The 13,851-nt window shown below is 38.7% G+C and overlaps 2 protein-coding genes across 3 annotated transcripts in view; one reads left to right on the top strand and one right to left on the bottom strand.

Moving 5' to 3' along the window:
* ZAR1 (zygote arrest 1) overlaps positions 1-3,226 on the top strand; it is a 4,072-nt gene extending 846 nt beyond the window's left edge. The window contains exons 2-5 of the mRNA XM_011927420.1: positions 206-337; positions 1,510-1,700; positions 1,779-1,853; positions 2,938-3,226. Coding sequence (XP_011782810.1) covers positions 206-337; positions 1,510-1,700; positions 1,779-1,853; positions 2,938-3,081 — 542 coding nt within the window. The 3' untranslated portion in view covers positions 3,082-3,226. The remainder of the gene's footprint in view (positions 1-205; positions 338-1,509; positions 1,701-1,778; positions 1,854-2,937) is intronic.
* A 3,141-nt stretch (positions 3,227-6,367) lies between these two features.
* FRYL (FRY-like) overlaps positions 6,368-13,851 on the bottom strand; it is a 277,851-nt gene continuing 270,367 nt past the window's right edge. For both annotated transcript variants that reach the window (XM_011927311.1, XM_011927310.1), the window contains 4 exons: positions 11,585-11,602; positions 10,398-10,508; positions 8,810-9,000; positions 6,368-8,480 (listed from right to left, as the gene is read on the bottom strand). In XM_011927311.1, the coding sequence (XP_011782701.1) occupies positions 8,222-8,480; positions 8,810-9,000; positions 10,398-10,508; positions 11,585-11,602 (579 nt within the window). In that variant the 3' untranslated portion in view covers positions 6,368-8,221. The remainder of the gene's footprint in view (positions 8,481-8,809; positions 9,001-10,397; positions 10,509-11,584; positions 11,603-13,851) is intronic.

Genomic DNA, 13,851 nt, shown 5'->3' with positions numbered 1-13,851 from the left:
GCCGCTGCGGGAGAGAGGCCGTCGCCACGGAGCCCGGAGCCGGGCAAGGAGCGGCTGCGCTTCCAGGTAAGGCCTGGGGCGGTCAGGGCACAGGAGAGCCCGGGGATGCCGGTGTCTTACTGGGGCCGGGCCCTGTGACTGCTTCGGGTACACGTGAAGGTGCGGCGCTTCCTTAAGCGTGGCCACTTCCGTGTTTCCGAAACAGCCAATGACCGCGACAGGTGTCTTGCCCCACAGCAGTCTCATGTCCCCGACAGCCTGACTTACTCGCCGCGGCTGCTCCACAGGCTGGCGAGGGCAACGCCCTTGGGACATTCACAACCCTCATATTTGCACTGTAAACCTTGGGCAGTGGGCGTGTAGGCCAGTCCTGACCGCGCGGTTGGATGACGCACAACTGAACTTCGGGAGCACTTGCAGGCAGGAGAGGAGATTCCGAAGAATCCCCCTCCCATTTCTGCACTAGATGTGGCAAAAACCCTTCAACTGCTGAGATTCTGGTCAGCAATTCTGACTTCTCCTTTACAAGCTTCCAGGCTATTGGAAAGCTGGAGCTCCTAAAATGCCCCTTCCTAGGAATTTGCTTTGCTTTTAAAAAGCACCCCCACCTCAGAAATCCAATACTGCGAAAGCATTTGGACTGCTCAGTATTGCCGCCCGAGAGCAGCAGGCTGAACCTTGAAAGGGCTGGGGGCACGCAGAGGGCAGTTATGACCTAGCAGAAGTGGAAAGGCACAAGAGGTGGTAAGAAGCCCGAGGGAGTCCTTCGCGGTCTCTGCCACGGCCATCACAGGCTGGTATTCCTTTTGAGGGGCGGTGTTGGTGGCGGTAGGCTGATTGTGTGAGGAGTGAATTGAGAGGCCAGGGCTTTCCAGCGTGGCCATGCACGAGCTGTGTGTGATCTTAGGCCAGTCATAACCTTCCTGAACTTAGCAGTCAGTCTCACAGGTGAGCAGACCGAATTAAGTGCTCCCCAGCGTTCCTTCCAATTCTAAAAGCCTAACTCTAAAAACGTGTGTATAACTGGTTACTCACGGGGAGGGAAGAAGGGAAGTTTAGATAACACTACTTTTGTTCATATTGAATATGAATTATGGCTTACTGGCACTACTGAATTTCGGTTCCTTACTACTACTGAATTTCGGTTCCTGGCACTACTGTTTGGGAATTAACTAGCAGCATGAAGAATGTGATCTTGGTGAACCCCTTAAAGTTCCTTGGATGTGGAGTCTTATTTTTCTTCAGCTTAATACCTTTCATGTGTGCATAGTCTAAGATCAGGCTTCATCTTAAAAGGCCTCCCTGAAGAATCCCAAACTTCAGAGAACTGTTGAACTATTATGTCCCTACTTATTCATTTATCAGCTAGCCTTATGAACTGAGTTAATCTGGTATATGAACTTTAAGGCCCATGCTTGCTTAATTGTTTGACTAGGCTATTAGCTCACTTAATTACTGTATTGAAGAGGCATACCCAAACCTGACCCTGCTTTCTTTCATGATCTGAAGTTGACAGTTTCAGATATCAAGTAGATCCTTCCCAACGTCTGGAAATGAAGGATAATTCAGGTCTTATGTTGGTTAAACTGACATATCCTGTTGTTCAGTTCTTAGAGCAGAAATATGGCTATTACCACTGCAAGGACTGCAACATCCGCTGGGAGAGTGCTTATGTGTGGTGTGTACAGGGAACTAACAAGGTAAGAAATACCAAGTGACTGGCATCTTCTTGCTGAAAGTGTCAAGGCGATTTTGTTTTATTTTCTTTCTCATCACAGGTTTACTTCAAACAGTTTTGCAGAACTTGTCAGAAGTCTTATAACCCTTACCGAGTGGAGGATATCACCTGTCAAGTAAGTCAGATGTTTTGCATTTTGTCTGACCTGGGCTGTCGTAGAGGGTTTTTAGTGTAGTTTGAGTATACTTCCAAAAAGGCCAGGTCCCCAGACCTTAGGTTTCAACTGGCTTTTGTTAGGAGTGGTAGAAACAATACTCACCTGGGAAACGGGGCCTTGGTGTTAGCTTCTTTCTGCCCTTGCAAATCCTCTTGTTAACCTCTTCTAAAATTGTTAACCTCACTTGCGATACGAAAGAATACTTGCCTTACTTGCTACTTAGATGTATAAGAAAATTAACAAAAACATGCTTGTCAGCTAACATGAAGTAGTCAAGGTTGACTTTTACCGAAATGCTTCTTAGGAATCACAACCTCAAAGTATTTAGTCTAAGCACATGGGGTTAGTTTGTCTTGCCTGAAAGCTCACAAAGGGGGACAGTTTAAGATAAATCTAAGTTGTCTAGCTTTATGGGGAGTTGACTCTAACGGTAAGCAAGCAATATGTTAATTAAGCATTGCTTAAGCACTTGCTTGCTATTAACTGCTAAGGGGCTTAGCGAATCTTTAAGAGGAAAGAAGTGTCTAAATTCGCCTCTTATCACACAGCTAATGGAGTCTGAATTGCCAATTGAGACAGCCTAATCAATACACTTGACCCACGTTGGATATTTAGAAGCATTAACACCCTGGGGTGGTGGAGAGAAACTAAGTATGGCAAGCCACTTAGAATCACTTAGATCAGGGCTGGGCATGTTTGTAAAGGAGGATGCCTTAACCACTCTGCTCTTGGTGTTCATTGTCAAATTCAACCCTGACTTGTTCTCTACCCTTCCTCTTAAAAAGTTGTTGCAAAAGAAACTTCACAACTCATAATTGGATCTGATGCAATATTAGCAGCACTACAGCATGGTTAAACACCCACTATTCCTAGCCCTGTCATTGCTAGGTAGGTAGGGATGTAGAGGGAAAACAAGATTACTATGGGACCTTGCTTAGAGTGCATTCAATAAGTACTTGAATGGACTAGAGAAATGTTGAAGTCCTAGGAAATCACCAAGGGTTTATCTTCTGTATGCCCTTCTGTATTTTTTTTCCCCCAGAGTTGTAAACAAACTAGATGTTCCTGCCCAGTAAAACTTCGCCACGTGGACCCTAAACGGCCCCACCGTCAAGATTTGTGTGGTAGATGCAAAGGCAAACGCCTGTCCTGTGACAGCACTTTCAGTTTCAAATACATCATTTAGGTGAAAGTCAGTGTTGCTGTGTATGCACTGATGGAGTAGATGAGTGAGCTTTTCCGTGCCTCTCCTCTCCACCTCTCCCTTCTCAAAATACTTCATGAAAGGCAGTGTATTCTGAAAAAGCCTTCAAATAAAGGTATTGCAACACAATTTATACATTGCATAAAATCTGTCTTTGAAAATAAAGTTTCAAGAGCACTTGTCTTGTGCTAACAGTCTGGGCCTGTCACTTCACCTTTATGAATGCTTGCTGATGGCAGAGAGTGGGCCAGGCTGAGTTAGGCTGTGGCTACTTGGAAAACAATTTAGTAGGGGCTCGTAGACGAGGTATACTATTTAGGCAGCTCTGGAGGACTGAAGCTTAGAAGGGAGTTAACTGAATAAAAAGCCACCTAGCGATTGTGCCACTGCATTCCAGCCTGGGCGATAGAGCGAGACTCCATCTCAAAAAAAAAAAAAAAAGCTGCCTAGCTGTAACATTAAGGCATTCTTTTGGGAGAGGTGGAGGCAGAGCCATTTCTTGGTTACGTGAGACCGCTGGGAGGTTAACGGTAGAGTAGGAATGCTGAATGGCGGTGATGGGGTAGGTAAAGGCTTTAGTGTCCGGGTGACTTTAGGAGGTAAGCTACTAGGTAGAGGAAGGCTGGGAAAACTAACCTGACTAGTCAGTTTCACAAATGTGGCAAAAGTGGGGCTTGGAACAGGGTGGCTGTGGGCAAATGGCTGCTTTAAGACACTGAATAACCCATCAAGTAGACTTTGTGTTTCTTCAAAGCTTTTTTTTTTTCTTAAAGTAGGCCTCCTAAATGTACTTAAAGATGTCAAGTTAGAGGTGTAGGCCTTAGCCTTCGTCTTCACTGACTTGGTGCTAGTTGGGATGCCAGACTCTTAACTGCATCTAGTAGCTTCTCATGACAACACTGAGGCCCCACTGCCAGAATGCTCCTAGTTGAGGATGGGACTGAGTTTAGAGCCTCAAGTGCATCTGATGAAATTAAAGTTGTAGTATTGGTTTAATTAGAGAAACCATATAATTGGAACCATGTGCTAATTATGCCTCCAATTGTCTAACATTCCCACTTAAGTGAACTCCTTACTACCTTAGGCCATAGCACTAAGTCTTAACATTCTTGGACACTTGTTAAAAGGGGCCAAAGTGGGTTTGAGGTCTCCATAGAATCCGTATCTCTAGGGGAAAGGCCCACCTGCATCAATGTGGACGGAGATGGTGCGTGTAAAATGAAGATTACTGGGCACCTGTCCTACCTACATTTAACAGGCACCCCCAGCTGTTACTAATGGAATTGAAGCATGAGAACCTGTGCTCAGCAGAGAACAGGTGTGGCATCTCATGGAGCTTCTAGCAGAGTGGGCAGATGGCCACTAGTTTTTACATCAATGTAAAACCGAGGTTCTGACCTGTGATAAATGCCTCTGCAGTAAGTGACTTGACTTAGGTCAGGGAAACCCTGCCTAAAAGAATGATACCTCAGCTGAACTCCAGTTCAAATGAGTCGAATGAGGCAAAAATGGCGAGAGGAAAATTTCCAGATTAGGGCAACAATCTGCAAAAGCCCTGTAGTAGAAAACCACCAGGAGGAGGCCACAGTGGGAGAATACTCTGGAGGACATGCCAAGTAAACCTAGCAGTGCCAGACTGGAGGGTGTTTTATGCCTTCATTAGGAGGATGGTCTCTACTGGAGTGCAGGGGCTATTTACAGGCATTATCAGGGTACACCACAGCCTCAAGCTCCTGGGCTCAAGTGATCCATCCTCCTGGCTCAGCCTCTCAAGTGGCTGGGACTACAGGCACTTCCTCAGGCTGCACTAAAAAGTTTTAAAGGTATGCTGGAGATAGTAGGGCATGGTGACATATAGATTCACTTTTAAAAAATCACTCCAGCTATACAGTGGATACCTGTAGATAAGGAGACTTGCAGGGACCAGATAAAGTGGTGGCAAGGCTGAAGAGAAATGACAAGAACTGGTGTGGGTAAAGGCGATGTGTTTTTACTGGTTCTAGTGTGTTCCTGTTATTTGGTTGGGGGTAGATACAGGGGTAGGAAACCCATTTGTACTGTGACATGCAAGTGATACATAATATGATCAATAGCATTTGCTCAATGAATGAATTACATAAAAGATACCTGCATTGAGTCCTAAGAAATTTCCACTGGCTATTAATATGGTTACATTGTTCTTTAATATTGCTTGCCATTAATTTTCCTAACATAGCAGCTAACCCTATTTTTCAGCTGAGGAAAGTGAGGATCAGACTGTTTTACTTAGGGTGGGTGGGCATGCAGATATTCAACAAAGTGGCACAAAAACATGCCATTCAGATTATGGTGATTACATTCGAGCAATGAAAAGGCCCTGCCAAACTCTTTATGTGTACAATCCAAAAACTTGTAAGATGTGAATAGATTTTAAGACAGGTTGAGAGAGGTTAGAAGGAAATACTCCAAGATGTCTCTGGGTATCAAGAGAAGTAACTGTAGTTTTCTTCAAATTTCCTTTATTTTCTAAAGGAACCATGGATTACTTTGAAAAATTAGGGAAGAAAATGCTATACAATACCAATAAATGGATTTTAATACTGTCTCTCTCCTTTTGTTTAGGTTATCCTGGTGTTTTATGTGAGCAGTATTCACTCATAGGCCTGGATGAGGATCCTTACTCTGCTCTTGAGTCTTTTTCCAAGAAAGCATATAATGATTTCCTAAATTTAAGGGAGGTTATGTGTTTTGCCACACCCTCTATTTTACATCACTAAAAGTAGAAAATATATTTTAAAATAAGAAATCCTGTGGTTTTGTTTTAGAAGCAGCATGAAGAAACTGCCAGATTGCTGCTTTTACTGTTGTCTTATAAGTGTACTATTTAAAAATGATTAGTGGGCAAAAGAAAAAGGTTGTATGTAGCAAAAACTGGGCTCCAAATAGAACTAAATCAGGTAATAAATTAAGCATTGGATATATTTGTTAATAAATACTAACTTGGGATTCAGAGGCTGAGAAGCAGAGAAGTGTAGGTTGGAGGAAAATGCTGTTGCGGAAGGCCATCCTCATGAATTTGCATCTTGATTGCAGGAGGTATATTCATTTTTATTAATAGACTTAGTTACATATAAATAAACGCAAAAAGCAAGTATCAAACTGAAAGATTTGGTTGGGTAGTCAACTGATTTTGTTCTTTTTTAAGGCAATTCAAGGGGGTAACATTTGAAAGGTTTCTAAATGATGCACACTCTAATCATTCATTCTTTGTTAAAATACAACACAAACCAACAGCTACAATGCTTTTTATTTTTAACAAAAAGGATGTAAGGAGGGTGAAAAGGATGTAAGGAGGGTGAGAAAAACAGGGGAGAGTAAGATAGGATGTAAAGTGTAATGTATCTCTGGACACCATCCCTCTCTGCCTGCCCCACACCCAAAAGTTTTAAATAATTTAAAGGATACCACTTACAGTACAAGAACACCATCAAAATAATTGTCTTTATCAGGGTCCAAAAATACAGTGATTATGAATGAGCCGTGACCAGATATGGAATTTTACTGGAAATGTAACTGTGGTCAGCAGTCCAATGGTGTGCACAGTGCCTTCAGTTAATGCACTCGAGCATACGTAATTACATTTCTGGCAGGGTCCACACCCCCAAGAAAAGGTAAAGCTAAGCACTTCATTTCTACATTCTAAACTCTGGAATCACAGAGCCCAGTTTAAAAGAAAAGTCACAGTGGATCACAGTGGATAAGAGATGTATATAAAAAATACAAGGTGTTTCTTTCAAATCAGGAGTTGTGGGACTACATTCTTTTTTTTTCTTTTCTTACAAAATGCGATTTAAAAAAGGATAGAGACTCCAGTTCATGTTGTACTACAGACTTAGTGAATAAGTATACTGCATGTTTTGGTAGTCAGTCTTCAGGCTTGCTTTCATTTCCCCCTAGCCCCAGGTTTCTTTAGGGTAAAACATGTGAGTCCTGAATAAACATATAAAAATGCATTTGCAGCTCTTTTCTTGAATTCTGCAGACTTCAAAGCCTGCAAGTCATATATTCCATCATCAGTGACCACAATTTTTTCTTTAGCTTTGTACACTTATTCTTGTATAACAGTGCATGGCACAAATGTACAAGAAAATACTGGTTTAATCTCTACAGTTTCTATATGGAGTAAAATAAGTTAACTTTTCTAATGAGAATAGCTGACAGGCAGCATACATCTTTATTTTACATTTTAAAGTCTCTGCAGGCATCTACTTTGGTTAGTTATCAACAATCGTAACATAAGCACTGATCAGAGAACTGAGCAGCATTCCAATAACGTTAACAGATATATTATTTCTTTTTGAAATACTGGGAAAGCCCAGTTTTAAAATATTATTAAAATGTTCTAACATTTACATACTATGAAGAGTTAGATCTAATAAAATAACATTTCTTCAAAAATAATCTTGCAGTGCTCTTTTAGGCATGCTCTGAGACGTTATCACCAAACATCCATACCTTGAAAATATCACATATCCACACATCCCAACTCACACACACATAATTCCTTATACAGACCAAAAAACAAACCAAAAAACCCAACCCCTTATCCCACATACTGAAAAATCAATGGTTTTTGTAAATTAGTCTTGATGTGTATAGCTGACTTGCATGTTCATCTGGATGATTAAGCATCAATTGCAGGTTAGGTTTTCGACTACTAGAAATTCAAGCAGCTTTGCAGGTCTTCAGCTAAAATGAAACAGCCTTGATTTCAGCCTCATTTCACCCGCTTTTGGATGTTTCAGTATTGGAGGCCATTATTGCAAACATTCTTGGAATTATTTTCTTTCCCCAGAAAGTAATGTATTTGTAGGCATCACTTTTAGCCCTTTTCTTTTCACGTAGGTTAAGTAATTAAAAAATACCTTCTTCATACAGTTATTGTGGGAGATGTTGGCAGCTGTTAAAATACCAGATTTTTTTTCTTTCAGATCTTTGTTTTTGATCCAGTTTGACATTAGTTAAGCTAAAAAGTAGATGCTGCCAGAAAGTTATCAGTGAATGCAAGGGTCCATAAAAGGTGCTTGGTTTAATATTCTTCATCATCTTCAGTTTAGTTTCTTTCCTAAAGGCCTGAAGTGTCTCAGAATCCAGTGCTCACCATATTTCCCATTGGTTTGGGCTGTGCTAGAAGTTGGTATGATTGCACCATGCGTAGAGATTCTCTTATTTCCAGATTAAGTTCCATCAGTTTGTAGTTGGCTTCTGACATGTCCAGGTTAGAGCCTATAACTGCAAAGCTTCCTGTCTGGCCCAGTGTCTGATGATGGAAATATATATGTAACAGTGTCTGCACAGGGTCATCTTCACAACTGCCAAAGATATCACTGGGCCAGAGAGATCTGAAAATACACAATAGTTTTTTAGTTCTGAGACTTAGGCAATTATTAGTTAAGACTAACTCAATTTAAGTTAAATACCTATAACAACAACATTTCCTTGTAAATAACAAGATCTGTTTTAATATTTGAGCAAATATTACTCAAAGTACCACCTGAAAGTGAAAAGAAATCTAAAATTGGTATCATTTCAATGGCAACTGTTAAAGATACTCATGTTTTCCTTTCATAAAGACATGATATGGAAACAGCAAATTGAAAATGAAAACCTAGTATTACTAAACTTCCTGTCTAATTTACAGGCATCACCTTTAAATCCTGTCATGTTTTACCTGAAAGCTTTGACTTGTACTACAGCTGATATAAATTCCTTATTTTTCAAAGTTTCAATTAAAGAATGAATGGCAGTTTCTATAGTAGTTTGTGCAGCTTTGGAAATGTCAATTTCTTCATTTTCGGAAACGGACTCAGCTTCTTTGAGGATACTTTCCAGTTGGGCAAGTTCCTCTGACATGTTGATGACCTAAAACAAATACATCTTTAAGGATCTATTCGTATGTTTGGTAACAAAAACATTTAGTTGGCTACAAGAATATACCTGATGGTAGTATCGTTGTTGCTCTTATTTTAAAGAGTATTTAAAAATGTTTGCCTTGGAAGAAAGGGCAGTTAATATTTCAAGTACTCCATTCTGTAGGAGCAAATAAATTTCACCAAATAGTAGTCTTGAAATTAAATGTTCTTGATAAAGCAACAAGTTGTAATAAACAGATGTCTATATTGATTTTAGTATTACTACATTTTGCATAGTAAAAGCACATTTACTGTTATGGGGGATCATGAAAACTATGTGACAGTAAAGTCTTTAGATTTTAAAAGATTATTTACCCCAGGGTATTTATATAAATATAAATATATATATATTTATTTATTTATAGATTTAATGACTAAGAAATCATTTCCCCAGTGATAGTTTTATTACTAGCAGATGACAAGGAGAGAAAAAGATTAAAGTTAGCATCTTTGAGGCTATGTATTGATTTTCAACATTCAAAGTGTTTTTTAAAATGTTTATTGTTGTGTGCATTAATAGAACTATAACAATATAGGCTGGGTGTGGTGGCTTATGCCTGTAATCCCAGCACTTTGGGACGCTAGGGCAGTGGATCACCTGAGGTCAGGAGATTGAGACCAGCCTGGCCCACATGGTGCAACCCTGTCTCTACTAAAAATACAAAAAAGTTAGCTGGACGTGGTGGTGCACACAGGTAGTCCGAGCTGCTCGGGAGGCTGAGGCAGGAGAACTGCTTGAACCCAGGAGGTGGAAGTTGCAGTGAGTTGAGATCATGCCATTGCACTGTAGCCTGGGCAAAAGAGGGAGACTCTGCCTCAAAAAACAAACAAACAAAAACTATAGAAATATGAACAACATGTTGGGAGAGGGGGGTTGATGATACAGTTTTATGTCTGTATTGAACTGATGTGCTTTATTTGACTTTTGATTTTCTGAGACAGGGTCTTGCTCTGTCACCTATGCTGGAGTGCAGTGCTATAGTCATAGCTCACTGCAGCTTCTAACTTCTGGGCTCAAGTCATTGTTCCAGCTCAGCCTCCCAAGTAACTAGGACTATAGGTATGTGCCACTATCCTTGGCTTTTACTTGACTTTTGATTATAGATGATCTGTTTCTGCTATGGAAGCCTTTAAGGTCTGGAACCTTTTACAACTGCTGGATATCTGCTGTCTTATTTACTCATAGGTCCTGACATAGCACATTATTAAAAAACAAATTATTCCTTAACTGAAAAAAAAGACCACTCTAAGTGACTTTTGACTTAAGCTATTCTAACAACTAATAAATATATATTTTAAAAACTTTCTAGAATCAGTTACTGATGCCTAATACAACTGAATATTTACCTCTGCTTCATTTTTTATCATATTTACTTGGTTGATAAGTTTACAGTAGGCCTGGAACAGAAGCAGCAATTGAAAATGCAATTTGTATAATCTTCGGCAGAGCTCCAATTCCTAGAAATAAATAACATTACATTAAATTTAGGTGGTGTTTTCTAGACAGCATATTTCCAATGAAAATTTATAGTTAAAATTGTCTTGTTTATTTTTCTGCAGTAAGCAAGTTAATATGGTGTGAAGCTGATGAAAGGCAGGTGAAATATGCTTTAAAGACTAAGATTAAAATAAAAACAAATATCACTGCTGGTTACAGAATTCAGTTTTAATGTTAAGCACATTTTCACATTCTACAAATAGACTGTTTCAGCAGGCAATTAATAGGATACTTTAAAAAGGATTCATTAGAATTTAAAACTTTAAATTCATAATTAAAATAATCTACAAATGCAAAGTCTTTTGCCCTCATTGAGATGTAGATCTCACTGCATTTATCAACAAATGCTTGATAAAGCAAAGTGAAACCGGATAACCGCTTACCTAAAAAGTAAGAAAAGCTGTCTTTTAAAGTGAGATCAGTTTTCTAAAGAAAACCACTTGGTAATCTCATTGAAATGAAACTATGAAATTAACACATGGGCTGAGCATGGTGGCTCACGCCTGTAATCCTAGCACTTTGGGAGGCCGAGGCAGGCAGATCACTTGAGCTCAGGAGTTTGAAACCAGCCTGGCCAATGTGGTGAAACCCTGTCTCGACTAAAAATACAAAAAAAATTAGCGGGGCATGGTGGCGGGTGTATATAATCTTAGCTACTGGGGAGGCTGAGGCAGGAGAATCGCTTGAACCCAGGAGGCAGAGGTTGCAGTGAGTCAAGATCATGTCACTGCCCTCCAGCCTGGGCAACAGGGCAAGACTCCATCTCAAAAAAAAAAAAAAAATGCACTTTTTTTAAATTAAGAAATTTAAAAGGAGATATATTTAAGAAAAAGGTGACTGCTAATTTTATGTATTTTAACATCTATTTTAATAGAACCAATATTTCATGGATTAGGGCTTTGCAAAACTGAAGCACATACTACTTGTAAAGTAGTCCATGACAAAACATTGCTAGGTCACAAATGGACAAATGGCAGATGAAAACCAGTTTGTCTGGCAAGGGTGAGTGGTCTATAAATCAAGACAGGTCACTTACTGCTAGTATTTCCATTTGCTAAGCAAGAAGGTGATCAGGTCACAAAAAATACAAAGGAAGAAAAAGACCAAGAATTAGTGTAAGAAATCATTTTAACTAGGGTCATAGATGTTCCAGGTAAACTGAAGAACATATATTTATACCCTAAAGAAAACTATATGAAATTATATCCAGAATAAAACTTTTTAGACATTTACTGCAACAATTCAGGGTGTTTTTAAACACTGCCAAATAATAAATTACATTTAGACTATGACTTATTTCTGTGTAAAAGCTACAGTGAATAAAACTGAACTGTTGTGATCTTGGCAAATTTGGCTATCCAGGTTTAAAAAAAAAAAAACAAAACCCGACTGTAATAAAACTTACATTTGTAAACTGGAAAACTTATGATTAGAAAATAAGAAACAAATTAATTACTATTACTTCTCAGAAAAGAATTGGCTTATAATCGTACATAATAAATACTTATCCATCACTATCAAAAGATTATCTCTGGGGTGGCTCATTCCAGGCTTCCTATCCTTTATGGTCTAATTAGGTCCTACTTTGCCATAATTGGTGCTGAGCCACAGGGTGAAATATCAAAAGCAGATGCATGTTCTAAATTGCATTCCAAAGGTACTTCAGTAGGTTTCAGAAACTTAACCCGACTAGGTTTGAATCAACATAATGTATGTAAAACACAGTAAAAATTTATGAACCATCTTAAAAACTATATGAAAACATGTACAGCAACTGATCTGGTCTCATTACGAGGATAATGATTTCTAATTAAAACAGCAATTGTCATACTGTAAATGTACCTTCTAAAAGTCATTCTTAAGCCTGCTTTTCTAAATACTTTCCTGTGAAGGACTGTTTTTCATAAAGTTTATTCCTATCAATTTAGAAGGGATTTGCTAAATAAGCAAAGGTGAACTTTAGCTCCATGCTGCTTACCATAAATTATGTGGATGCTCATCCAGTAAACATCGGTTGAGCACAATCCAAGGTCAAGCATATTCCATATCTAAATTTCTCAGGGTTTAGTTCATACAGTTTATTTCATATGGAAATTAACAATTTGAATTGTAAATACCTTTCCTCACTTCTATTAGCACAAATAAAGTAGAACTGATTCTACAAGCATATATGCATAGCCTCTACTTTGGGATGTAATGGAACATAAACTGCTGATAAAGTTTATGATCATAATTATAGGAAATAACACAAATGTAATGAATTTTACAGCTCTGAATTACCAGCAATTACTCTAAATATGCTAACAGGGAAGTTTTTGTGGATGAGTGTGTGTGTATATATATGCACATTTTAAAGTATATTAAAATTTGCACATTCTCTTTTATTCATCTAACAAATATTTGCTTATTATGCAAAAGACAAGACTGGTACACAAGGACAGATCAAGTTGCATTAAAAAGGGTCTTCCACCGTCAAAAAAGTTGAATATGAAAGGTGAGCTGAAATATAAATGAAAGTGTTAAATGTTCAGTTTCCACTTGGTAGAAAACCTCAAGCTACGTTAACTGACTTGGTCTTAAGATGGATATAATTTTCTTCAAGGTAGAGGGGATATAAAAAAAATCACTTAATATAAACACCTAGTTTTTGTAGGAAAAAAGGTTGCATTACTTGCTGCAGCGATGCAGTTAAACAGTGGCAAAGACAGAATTAGAACCAATGGATCTAATTCTGGTCTAGGGTTAATTCCTTATCTTCCTTTCTTTACACAGATGACTTTGCGGTTTCTTTTTAACATTAGTGCAGGATTTGGAGTCAGCTTGCCTAGGTTTCAATCTTGGTTTCACTATTTGCTGATTTTAGATAAATTAGCTTCTCTGAGCCTCAGTTTCCTCATCTTCAAAACCAGGATAATTAAAGCAACTACTTGACTGAGTTGTAAGGATAAAGATAATGATAGAGGCTCGTAAACAGTTAACACTTAGCGAGTATACTATTATTTTCTCAACACTGCAGTTTTTACAAAACTTCAACTTTTTACTATAATAGTATAACCTAATAATAGTATAACCTTTACAGAGACTAGAAATCTGTAATAATATAACCAAAGGTAGAATATAAAAGACTGGAATTCTGATGTCAAATGGAAATAATTTTCAGTTGATGAATGTATTTTCCCCTATGAAGCTGCACTCCCATTAAAATAATTTGTATGTCTTCTTTTGAGAAATGTCTGTTCATATCCTTTGCCCACTTTTTGATGGGGTTGTTTGTTTTTTTCTTGTATATTTGTTTGAGTTCTT

The sequence above is a fragment of the Colobus angolensis genome, unplaced genomic scaffold, assembly GCF_000951035.1.
Source record: "Colobus angolensis palliatus isolate OR3802 unplaced genomic scaffold, Cang.pa_1.0 Scaffold71, whole genome shotgun sequence".
NCBI classification, from domain to species: domain Eukaryota; kingdom Metazoa; phylum Chordata; class Mammalia; order Primates; family Cercopithecidae; genus Colobus; species Colobus angolensis.
The sequence above is the reverse complement of the archived record's forward strand: the minus strand, read 5'-3'. Positions and strand labels throughout refer to the sequence as shown.